This window comes from Desmodus rotundus, chromosome 3 (assembly GCF_022682495.2).
Source record: "Desmodus rotundus isolate HL8 chromosome 3, HLdesRot8A.1, whole genome shotgun sequence".
NCBI lineage: Eukaryota > Metazoa > Chordata > Mammalia > Chiroptera > Phyllostomidae > Desmodus > Desmodus rotundus.
This window is the reverse complement of record NC_071389.1, coordinates 68,807,586-68,820,671: the sequence shown is the minus strand read 5'-3', so window position 1 is coordinate 68,820,671 and position 13,086 is coordinate 68,807,586. Positions and strand designations below refer to the sequence as shown.

Below are 13,086 nucleotides of genomic sequence, written 5' to 3'. Positions count from 1 at the left end.
GGATGGCATGCTGAAGAAATTGGACCTCAACTGTGATAGGCAGCTAGATTTGCAAGAATTTCTTAATCTTACTAGCAGCATGGAGAAACTCTCCATGACTCCTTTACCGGTTCCCAGAAGTATATCTGAGGAGCCCTTGGAGCTGACCTCCAGACCCAGCCCCTTTCCTTCCAGCCTCCCGATCATCATCTTCTCAGACCACGCCTCACCTGAGCCCCGCACACCCACCACCCATGCAGAACCCTCATGCTGGTAGTAATAAAACATTATTGTTTTATAAACGTACACACACAAGCTATCTACATACAAAAGAATGAAGGTGCACCCTTCCTTATCTTACACCACATACAAAGATTAACTCAAAACATAAGAGTTAATAATATAAAAACTCTTAAAAGAAAACAGGGGAAAAGCTTCATAACACATAGGATTTGTCGATGATTTCTTGAATATGACACCAAGAGCACAGGCAACAAAAGGAAAACTAAATAAATTAGACATCAAAATTTAAAACTGTTGAGCATCAAAGTCCACAATTAACAGAATGGCAAGGCAAGCAATCAAATGGGAGAATGGATTTGCAAATCACATGATATGATATGATAAGGGGTGAAAATCTGAAATAGATATAGAACACCTAAAACTCAGTAACAAGAAAACAAGTAAACTTGATTAAAAAACAGACAGTGACCTTGAGTAGCATTTCTCCAAAGATATACAATAGGCAAACAATCTATCCAGAGAAAGTTCAGCCACTGTTAATGTAACAAGAACAGTTTGCACAACACTGATGTAACCTGACAGCCAAGGAGAGAGGACCGGAATATGCATCCGTGAACAATGACGACTTCACTGTTGTAGTCAGTAGGGGAGGTAGACACCACTGAGTGAGCATGTGTACTGTGTGGCCACCACACTCACAATGACTGAGTGAGTACAGCAACGAATCTGCATCAAATTTTACATTGAACTTGAACATTCCTCTGCAGAAACTACTCGGATGATTCAGAGGGCCAGAGCTATGGGCAACTGGAGACCAGCAGTTTCATCATGACAACGCACCTGCTCATGCACCACGTCCTGTGCAGAGACTTTTTGGTGAAACATCAAATCACCCAGGTGACTCAGCCCCCTACAGCCCAGATTTGGTACCCTGTGACTTCTGGCTTTTCCCAAAACTACAATCACCTTTCAAAGGGAAGAGATTTCAGACCATTGAGGAGATTCAGCAAAATATGACAGAGCAGCTGATGGTGATTTGGAGAACCGTGTGAGGTCCCAACGTGCCTACTCTGAAGGGGCCTAAGGCGTTGTCATTGTCCTGTGTACAATGTATCCTGTATCTTGTATCTTCTTCAATAAATGTGTCTATTTTTCATATTAAATGGCCGGATATCTCCTGGACAGACCTTGTATGAAAAAATTGTTTAATATCACTAGTCCTTAAAGAAATGCAAATCAGAACCACAATGAGATCTCTTACACCCTTTAGGATGGCTACTATTAAAATAAAACAGAATATGAGTGTTGGCAGGGATGTGGAAAAATTGAAACCCTTGTATATTACTGATAGGAATGTAAAACAGCTCAGCCGCTGCAGAAAACAGTATCTATTTCTTAAAAAAATTAAAATACAATTTACCATATGATCCAGCAAGTCCTCTTCTAGGTACAGACTCAAAAGAGTTGCAAGCAGATACTCAAACAGGTATTTGTACACTCATGTTCACAGCATCATTATCCACAATTGCCAAAAAGCAGAAAAATACCCAAGTGTCCATCAACAGACAAAGGAAAAGTGGTATATAGATTCAATGGAGTGAAATGGAAGGAGATTCTAACACATGTCCCAACATGGATAAACTTCTTTATCATTCTGCTTGGTGAAATAAGCCAGTCACATTAAAAAAAAAAAAAAGGTGTAAGATTTTACTTGAGGTGTAAGCTACAGTAGACAAATTCTTAGAAACACAAAGTAAAATATCTGGGGGCTGGAGGGAGGGTAAATGGCAAGTTGTTTCTTAACAGGTACAGAGGGGTTTTTTTCCAAGAAGAATTAAGTTCTTGAAATTGGCTGCATAACAGTATAAATACACTTAAGTGAAATGTACACTTAAAAATGATTTTAGGTAAAGTCAATGTTAGATCTATTTTACCACATTTAAAAAAATTAAATGTTAAAAAAAAGGGACTACTACAAGATGATATTAGACCAAATTCAGAATATCATATTTGTTTTCTAAAAGGACATAGTTCATCCTCAATTATTATACTTCTACCAGTGGCAGATGCTGAGAGATAGATGGTAAGAAGAAATAAGATGACCTAGAGGAAGAAAACTAACAAACTTCTCTGAACACAAAGGTAAACAAAGTTACTATCTATTCTTATTTCTTAAATGCCGGATCCTAGTTTTGCCTTACCTTTAGCATGTCACAGGTACAATGTACCTAAAATGTACATGGGACAATGTATATATAGTATCAGCTCCCTAGTCTATAAACAAAGAGTATATGAAACAGGCATAACAATTTGGTTTCCAGGCAACTGCAGATCTTTCAGAAGAATATTTTCAGATATGTTCAAGATAGGCAACAGAAATTTTGTTCTGTAAGTCAACTTCTGTTTTCTTTCTAAATACTATAGTCTTAAAAGAGAATTACGTAACACCTTCATAGTCCTAGATTCAAATAAGCTTCTGCATCTGTCTGATTTGCCTACATTGTACATATAAGATGATGAAATAAACATTTTATCTCACTTTACTAACTGCTACACAATTCAAATGCCTACAAAAATAAATAATTTGGAAATAAACCTATTCAAAGCTTTATGAAAGAGCTAAGAAATTAACTAAGTGATCTATACAGCCAACACCATTTAACAACCAAATTACTTTTTTAGCTGTTTAAACAATATGGTCTTTAAGTCCTTTTCACTGGAAAGCTCATTATCAAAATATTTAACACAACTGGTAAGAAATCATTTTCTGTAACAGGGGAAGAAGGGGAAGGGGCAAGCAAAGGAACATGACCAGAGGATTCATGGGCATGGACAATGCAGGTGAATTGACTGTGGGAGTCGCGGGAATGGGGTAGGGGAGAGCAATGGAAAAAGAGGCGGGACAACTGTAACTGAACAACAATAAATTAAAAAAAATAAATCATTTTCTTTCTTAAGACTTTATGTTTTACTTGTTAGGTTCTGCTTCATCATTTAACTTAAGAAAACATTTTAATACAAAAATCAGGAATAGGCTTTGCAATTCTTGTTAAGGTGATAGGCTTGAATGTCTTTACTGGTGAAGTGGTAGAGTTCACCGACTGAATCATTCCGAAGTTTACTGTTGGACATTTACCACAAGGCAAGTACTGTACTCTACAGGTCCAAGAAATACAATAGCGACAAAGATCATCTAACTCTTGGGGAGATTAAATGAGACAGCAGCATATATAAAATGAAAAGGACACCCAAAACCCCAGTAGTTGCAAATGTAGGTTAGCAGTTTGGTGCCAGGTGGGTACTTCCATTATCGGAAGGATCAGTGTATAAAGTATGTAACTGTCTAACCACTATGCTGTCACCTGAAACTAATATAAAATAATAATGAATGTCAATTGTAATTTAAAAATAAAATTTTTTTAAATTAAGTAAAAAATAAAAATTAATTTTTTTGCAAAAAACAGTGACATCTTATTGGGTTTTATAAAAATGAAATGTATTAATATGTGTAAAAGAACTCACATAGTACTGACATATTAAATGCTCTATAAATGTTAAGTAAATACAAAAAAAAAAGTGCTTGCTCTGTGTCAAGCACTGTTCTAGAAGCTAGGAATAAGCAGTGCCCAGAACAAAGAAAAACCTCTTACCTCTGTGGGATTTACATTTTAGTAGGGGAATTGTATTCCAGAATTAAGAGGCAAAAATTATTTAGCTAACAAAGCATATGATTTGGTCACCTTGTACAACACATACATACCCAGGCGGGCTCAGTAACCATGTAATAGGGACTGGTAGGAACAAAAGTTTCCACAGAATCCAACTCTGTGAAGAAATTTAATCTAAACCCCAAAATATGGGGAATAGTTCCTCCTGCCTGTACCCAGATGCCACTATTGAGGCTTACTACATTTAGCAGTTGATCAAAAACTCAGTGGAGGCCACAGCAGTTGAGAATTAAACAATGGCCAAACAAAGAATCAAAGTAATCTCCATTTTCAGAAAGTCAGTACAAAGGTGAGCTCTCTGGGTTCTTCTGAGACTAAACAGACTGACACAGAAACAGAAAATTCTGATAAAGAAGCATGAGAAAGAAAAGGCTACAGTATTCCCATTTATTTGGATTATTCTAAATCTAAGCCTACCCTAAATATTTGGGACAGCTTTTGGTGAAACAACAACTTCATCACAATGATGTACCACTAACCCTTGAACAATGGAGGTTTGAACTGCAGGGGTCAATTGAAAAAAATCTTCATACGAGTAAACTGACGCAGTAAAGGACCAGCCGTGTATGGCACAAATGCTAGTTCACACAGGAAGCAGTACTTGATCAGAAATACAGCATATGGGCAGAGATCCTAATTTCTTTTTTTTTAATTATTTTATTGTTGTTCAATTACAGTTGCCTGCACTAATTTCTAAACCAAACCAAAGCACAGATCGTTCAATTATTTACTCACTCAATTTATATTCACTCAGCTCTACAGGTATGAGCTATGTTGCCAGGCCTGGCAAGGGTACAGAAATGAATTTAAGATCCGAAGTATTTGGAGAGATTTTGACTGTGGTTAAGAGTAGCCTATAGGCTTCCTATCGTCCAGTCTATTTCTCTTCCAGGATACCACAGTGCGATGTTTGAACCAAACAGAAATGATCTTGGGTGGAGGTAGGGTAATATAATTTCACATAACAATCTCTATGATAGAACTTAATACTGTAATTATTTTTACTCTATATACATGATAGGGAAAAAATTGACACCTATCATGTATATAGAGCTTCTTTCTTTTTAATTAGAAATTTTAGTTAATCTCTGCCATACAAAGACAAAATTGTAAGTTATTAAAAGAATGACTTACTCTGGCCGGTGTGGTTCAGTTGGTTGGAGCACTGTCCTATAAACTAGAGGGTTGTGGGTTCAATTCCCAGTCAGGGCACATGCATAGGTTGTGGGTTTGATCCCCCACTGGAGCGCATACTAGAGAAAACTGATGACTGTTTCTCTCCCTCCCTCCCCCCCTCTCTGAAATCAGCAAGAATGTCCTTGGGTGATGATTAAAAAAAAAAAAAAAAAAGAATGCTGTGTTTCACTTACTCACAAATGTAAACTTATGTTTGCCATACCCTGTATGTTTAAAATGTAAGTGTTTAACATTGTGAATATAGTTATTATTTAGGAGGGGGAAAAGCTGCCCACTGTGAAAGAAATTGTCCTCTGCAGTAGCATAAACAAGAGGGAGTTAACCAAAAGAATTTTTCCTATCAGAGAAGAGGAAGTAAACAAGGATAACCTCTTCCCTTTGGACAAAACAGATTTTATAAAGAGCAGCTGATAATCCAATCATTTACTAAGTGTTCATCTGAAGCAGCAGATCTCAATACAGAGTGAGGGGAGAGAATAGGTGGTTTGAAGTTCTATTCGACATGCCTCTTCCCAATTAGTCCTTACTGGAATTCCTCACCATCTTCCCATAACCCTGCCCTTGTTAAGCATAACTGCAAGTGAGAGCCATTATTAGGATGCTGGGACAGAAAAAAGATGCAAGTCACTGTTCTAGAGCATCGGTACATAATGAACTCTACTTTCTCACTGCAAAATTATATTCTTCATATCATATAATTATGGGGTTTTGCCACTTTTGCTTCAATGAAGCAGTGTTCAAATCTCTTTTTGCAAGTAAGTGAAAATTATAAGGATTATTATCAGTCACGAAACAGAAAGGCAAACACGCCTGCCATCTGATTACAGCGCTCTTATGTTGGTAAAATCTTGGCCGCTCTGAAACTCTTGAGGCCCGAGTTATTCTGAACAGCTAAATATTCCAGACTGCTGAAGTTCGCCTCAAAAATTACCAATTTCTATTTTATAATTTTTGCAAGATTCTCCTTTGAAGTATACCACATTCCTTGCTTAAAAATGTTTTAAACTATAAAAAGAATATGTAATTGTTGAAAAGACTTCAATAATTCAAAACTGTAAGTAAAAAAGTTCCTTCCCTTGCCATCCCCCACTCCCATTCCCCAGGGGCAATTGCTGTAAAACAATTTGGGTGTATCTTTCTGGACCTCTTCAGAATACATACAAATCTTTTACATAGTTGTATACACAAACTAGAGCAAGCAAGGAGATTTGCTATACATTTAGTTCTGCAACCTGTTTTTTACACTAATGGAGTAAATGGCCTTTTAAATTTAAATACACTGGTACACCTGATTTATCTAAATTGCATATTCCATAGTATTTTCATCATTCCCTTAGTGACAAGATACTTTTAGGCTGGAAACTTTTTTAGGTGTTTTTTGTAGTATTTTAGTCTTTTCCTTTATTGTTTGTCGTTTCACACTGCCATCATTGTATTGCCTATAGCATTTCTGCTTCTCATTTCTATTGGAAAACTTGTAATTCAAAGAATTTAATGTGCTAGAATTGAGACCAAATTTAAAAATAAATGAGGAAAATTTTTTGTTGTTCATATATGAATACAATTTCAATTGCTATTTTAAGTTCTCAGAGGTCCTCGGTGCTTCTAGATTTCTTAAGGGGTAAAGTTTGCAGATTGTAACTTCTGGACAAGTGAAATATCATCACTATTATTATTAATATACTAATAAGTTCTCATTTATATTCTCAAATGGAAAATAACAGCTTAAAAAAAAGATGACAAATGGATGAGGAAATTGGCATGATGCCACTCTTTCAGTAAATGTCATAATAGTATGTGCATCATTATAAAAATATTATAAGTAATCCATTCATACTTATCTAATTCATACTTGTCTATACTCAAGTCAGCTGACTGTACAAACCACTACTATTGTAGTGGGCACACGTGGTTTATCACTCAACTAGACCCACCCTTCCTTCTGCGATCCACTACCTTAAATTTCATTTGGATAACTATTCCTTCCCAATCATTAGCTCTAAGGCATTCTAATTATTCTCACATTGGTGAATTGTTCAGGATAAGCATGTAACCTAAACAGGGTCATCACAACAAAGAAACCTTTTTTGGGGTTTCTGAAGAAACGCTGATACAAGCTTGCACTCTGCTTTCCTTTTGCCCCCTCCTCTCCCTTCTTTTTATTTCTTCCTTCCCCCTTCCCTGTCCTCTCCCCTCCCCCAAACGCACAACAGATAAAACCATCATTCTTCCCCAGGATGTGAGGTATAAAAACATGAAATCTAGAGCTAAGAGGTCAGAAAGGATGCTACTGAATGGAAGGATCCTGAGGGAAAAGGCGACAAGGAGAGCAGAATCCAGAAATGGAGCTTGGACACATTTGTTCCCAGAATCAAAATATGCCAAGAGTTTTTAGTTATCTGGGCCTGTTTAGGGTAGATTCTGTGACATTTGCAATATAAAGAATCCTAACCCCTACCCCTAGGACCTTAGATTGATTGGTATCCAGGCTTCAAACACTAAGTACCATTTTTATTGAATAAGTTCCAGCAAAACTATTTGTCAAGTTGTGGTCTAACAATGATTTTCTGCTTGAACAAAATCTTAAGATTAATTCCATCTGTTTTAAGACTAAAATTTTTCTTTTCAAACTTTTCTAATACACATTGCAAAATCACTTTCATCAATAGCATATGATTTTATCAGCTCAGCACACTCAATTTCTAAGTCATAGAAGAAATGAGAAACTGAGAAATCTTCAGTGCTTTAGAAAGATTACTAAAGCAAAAAACTACAGAGGAATAAAACTGTAAAGTATAGAATTTATACCCAGGTATTGCTTTTTTTCCTGGCATTTTGCTTTCTGATTTTAGGGTTTTTAGTAGCTTTCTGGAATGAAAGCTACTTGTGATTTAATGAAACAGAGTTTAACCTCTAGTACATCACATTTACCTAACATCCAACTATTTCAACATGGAATTTCACTTCTGAGAATTCCATGGGAAAAAAAGTAACTTACCTCAATTGTTTCGCATAGTTCTGTTCAATTTCTATCCTCTCTTTAACAAATTTGGCATATCTTTCCAAGAAGTCAATTCCCCACTGTGTATGCTTGTCTAGGCTGTCGAACTGATCCTAGAAAAGGAAGGTAAAAAGTACATTGAAAAGTCTAATTATATCCACAAATGCTTTAACCAATTTCTGATACTTGTCCAGAGAGGCAATGAGGTATGAAAGAAAAAAACTGGGCTCTTTCCTGGCTCCCACCCACAGCATCCTTTAAGACCTAGACAGAAATACGTTCGTAAATTAGGCTACTTTACACCTGTAGTTCTTCCTCACTGCAACACCCTTCCCTAGTCACCTTTTTTTCAATTAACTCTTATTTCTCCTTTGAGATTCAGTTCAGATCACTGGTCCTCCAGAAAATGGCCCTCCAGTTAATGGCCTTAAACTCACAGACTGAAAGAAATGGTCTTTGTCTGAGTCCCCAGTGCTCCCTAAAAATTATGACCTCATATATTGAGGGCAGGAACCATACATTAGTCAACTCTGAGTTGCCAAGGCATAAGCACCATGTATGCCTGGCACCACAGCAAACACTGAAGATTTGTTTGGCTGAACAGAATCAAATATAACTGGATTCATATTCTGGGCTCTGCATTTACCCAATGTCTGACCTTGGGCAAGTTACCAAAGCTGTTTGAACTTTTTCATCTTAAAATGGGAATCCCATCACCCACCTGTATAGGACTATGGTGACGTCATTAAGTGTTCAGAAATGCAGTACATAAAATACGAATATACTGTCCGACAAGGCTCTTTCAAGTCTCAAAAAAAAAAAAAAATTCCCCTCCAGCTGTTGCCTGAGAAACCATCGTTTCCTATCCCTGAAATTAATCACTTTCCAAATTAAATTTAGAATACATTGCTCCAAATTTACATAATCCCCTAGAGATCTACTTCAAGATCTTCGAGGATTCCCAAAGAAAAAATTAAATCATCTGAAGAATTTTATATAAAACACCTATATTGGGCTGGTTTAAAAACTTAAATGTCATTCCTATCATTTCAATACTCAAAACCATGCATGGCCATGGCTGGATGGCTCGGTTAATTGGAGCGACATCCCGTACACCAAAGGGCTGCAGGTTTGATCCCACATCAGGGCACATACCGGCATTTTGGGTTTGATCCCCAGTCAGGTAGGTGTGTATGGGAGGCAACCAATCAACGTTTCTTTCTCACATCAATGTCTGTCTGTCTGTCTGTCTGTCTCTCTCTTTCTCTCTCTCTCTCACACACACACACACACACAAACGCACACACATCAATGGAAACATAACCTTGGATGAGGCTTAAAAAAAAAAAAACACCCATGGTATAAACCCACTGAACAGACCCTTGGACTGCATCTATATGTTAACTCTCCAAAAAGTATTTTTAGAGTTGGTCACCATAACAAATATATAAAAGTTCAATTAAGTTGGACCCAAGGAAGCACATACCGAGACACAACACAATTACAGTACCCAACATCAAAGATAAGGAGAGAATCTTAACAGCAGCAAGAGAAAAGGAGACAGTTACCTACAAAGGAGTTCCCATAAGACTATCAGCTGATTTCTCAAAAGAAACCTTGCAGGCAAGATGGGGCTGGAAAGAAGTATTCCAAGTCATGAAAGGCAAGGACCTACATCCAAGATTACCCTCTCCAGCAAAGCTATCATTTGGAAGGGGAGATAAATTGCTTCCCAGATAAGGTCAAGTTAAAGGAGTTCATCATCACCAAGCCCTTATTATATGAAATGTTAAAGTGCCTTATGTAAGAAAAAGATCAAAACTATGAACAGTAAAATGACAACAAAATCACAACTATCAACAACTGAACCTAAAAAAAAAAAAAAATGAAAACAAGCTAAGCAAACAACTAGAACAGGAAGAGAATCACAGAAATGGAGATCACATGGATGGTTATCAGCGGGGAAGGGAAGGGGGAGAATGGGTGGTAAAGGTACAGGGAATAAGAAACATAAACTGTAGGTACCAAATAGACAGTGGGAGATTAAAAATAGTATAGGAAATGAAGACGCCAAAGAACTTACATGTGCAACCCATGAATATGAACTAAGGGGGGTGGGGAATGCTGGAGGGAGAGGGGGTGCAGGGTGGAAGGGAATAAAGGAGAGAAAAAATGGGACAACTGTAATAGTGTAATCAATAAAATGTACTTTAAAAATAAATAAATTACTTCGTCATCAAAATAGGAAACTTATCCTCACTTCCCTGTCCTCTCTCTGCCTTTCACACTGCTCTTATTTCTATGGATTTATTCTAATTACTATCTGAGTCCAACTTCTTCCATTTTCTTGCCTTAATCATCCCCTTCCTTCCTTTTTCAACACATTCATTCTAAACACAGCTTCTGTGAAATACAACATCTGTCCGGAAAAAGTCCAGCCACTGTTAACATAATGAGAACAGTATGCAACACAGAGATGTAACCTGGCAGCCAAGGAGAGAGGACCGGAATATGCATCCGTGAACAATGACGACTTCACTGTTGTAGTCAGTAGGGGAGGTAGACACCACTGAGTGAGCATGTGTACTGTGTGGCCACCACACTCACAATGACTGAGTGAGTACAGCAACGAATCTGCATCAAATTTTACATTGAACTTGAACATTCCTCTGCAGAAACTACTCGGATGATTCAGAGGGCCAGAGCTATGGGCAACTGGAGACCAGCAGTTTCATCATGACAACGCACCTGCTCATGCACCACGTCCTGTGCAGAGACTTTTTGGTGAAACATCAAATCACCCAGGTGGCTCAGCCCCCTACAGCCCAGATTTGGTACCCTGTGACTTCTGGCTTTTCCCAAAACTACAATCACCTTTTAAAGGGAAGAGATTTCAGACCATTGAGGAGATTCAGCAAAATATGATAGAGCAGCTGATGGTGATTTGGAGAACCGTGTGAGGTCCCAACGTGCCTACTTTGAAGGGGACTAAGGCGTTGTCATTGTCCTGTGCACAATGTATCCTGTATCTTGTATCTTCTTCAATAAATGTCTCTATCTTTCATATTACATGGCTGGATACCTTCTGGATAGACCTTGTATATCTCCCATTTTATCATCACATAATTTAAATTTAAGAAAGCTCTTATTGTTCCCTTAAAATTTTTTTGAATTTACAAAATGTTTAAAATTATTTTACCTTATTTATTTGGGAACACACGAAAAACATTTTAAATTAAAGCTGGCATAAAAAATAACTATTTTATGTATCATAAAATGTAACTTTTTAAGAAGTCACTATTTAATATTCAATCCTTATTTTTCTAATTACTTTGACAACAGCCCTGCATCCAAATGAAGTCCCAATAAAGTATTTTTGGTGAAGCACCAAGGGTCACAACTGCTTAAAAAAGGACTTTCTTCACTAAAAAGCAGAATAGTGACTTTGCTGTCCTAGTTTGGTCTTAATCTATGACTCTGTTTTTCTGCCAAAGTTTCTCCAGCACTTCTGAATACCAAAGTACTGCCAAAAACACTGTTAAGATCTAACACAAATTGCTTTTCTCATTCTTTGATTCATATGGGACTGTAGAAACTTGTTTGTGTTTTAATCTCAAGGAGCTAAGAAATCAATTTATAACTCAGGGTCAATAGCATATGTTTCCAAAGTAAATTGAGGAAAATTTTAAGTTTTAAAAAATCAACTTAATTATTTGCATGTTTCCTCATGGTTTTATTTTTAAGACAGATGCAAACTTGTATATTTAAGAAACTCACTTGAATATTAATTTTTAATTTAAAATTTAATTAGGTTCAAAATTAAGCTCTTAATGACTTCAAATTCTTTCCAGATGATGCTTCCAATACTGCGTATTATTTTGCTTCCCTTCCCGTAACTTTCTCCTTTACACTACCTCAGCAATTCACTCCTATGGTCATTTCCACGGTCATTAGCAACAACTACAAGACTCCCTCCTCCCAATAAATTTCAAGAATCTCATTCTCAGATGGCTAGCCCCATCTGTCAACTCACTCCAATACACCAAGGCCAAAATTTTTTTGACCCCATACAGACCTCAATCCACCGATTCTGACACATTATTACTACCTCTCACCCCTCTCCTGTCTTCATTTCCATCTTTACACAGCTTGGATTCCATGATGCATCACTGTAATCGCTTCCTGCAAATAGCCTCCCTGTCCTTGCCTTCTCTTGCTTTGCCAAATTTCAACCCTAGTTTTACATTCACCAACCACTTCCCATGCTGCTGACTGTGAAAAGAAAAAAAGGAGGGAGGGATGAAGGAAGGAAAAATGGAAGGACAGATGAACCACACTGACTGTTCATATTTGAAATCTGTGCCTATTAATCTAATAGGTTTTATTGCTACTTAGCCTGAAGCCCTTCACTCTCCCAATATCCTAGCCAACTGTCTCGTAACTTCTTTCATTTTAAACTTACACCACCTTCTATCCATCTCACTCTCAACTAATAGTCTAGTTTTCCTACTTCACTAAAGAAGCAGCAATCAGAGGTTAATTTCTCATTCTCCAACTCTCATTTTACCACAAACATCTATGTACTTTTATTCTGCCTTCCTATTACTTTTGATAACCTGTCCACACTTCTAGAGCACCTGCTTACCTGAAGAACTAGTGCAGTTTCAGGTTTAGCTGTTTAAAAAAATGTTTAAGACCCTGAGCCTGCATATGCTTGATGTATTCCAAGAAGTCCAAAGCTCACTAGCAAGCTGCTAGCCAGCAGAAGGAAGAGTACTAGAAGCTGAAATGGAGGTCTGTGGCATCAGAAAGATCACACGTGCCTCATCTTCCACCATAAGGACCAAGGACCTTGGCTTTAACCCTGAGTGAGATGAAACACAATGGAGGAGCTTGAGCCTGATATCATCTGACTTAAATCTTTAAACAGATCTCTCT

General features: G+C 37.3%; 2 protein-coding genes across 5 annotated transcripts in view; both read right to left on the bottom strand.

Moving 5' to 3' along the window:
* Nucleotides 1–13,086, bottom strand: part of FNBP1L (formin binding protein 1 like) — a 107,203-nt gene that overhangs the window by 41,793 nt on the left and 52,324 nt on the right. For 3 of the 4 annotated variants that reach the window (XM_045199430.2, XM_024565320.3, XM_024565319.4), the window contains exon 2: nucleotides 8,146–8,261. The exons of the other annotated variant lie outside the window; for it this stretch is intronic. In XM_045199430.2, the coding sequence (XP_045055365.1) occupies nucleotides 8,146–8,261 (116 nt within the window). The remainder of the gene's footprint in view (nucleotides 1–8,145; nucleotides 8,262–13,086) is intronic. 4 annotated transcript variants of the gene reach the window in all.
* The window catches only part of DR1 (down-regulator of transcription 1), a 112,154-nt gene continuing 110,436 nt past the window's right edge, over nucleotides 11,369–13,086 (bottom strand). Inside the window, exon 4 of the mRNA XM_053920070.2 lies at nucleotides 11,369–11,379. The gene's annotated coding sequence lies outside the window, so the exon portion shown is untranslated. The remainder of the gene's footprint in view (nucleotides 11,380–13,086) is intronic.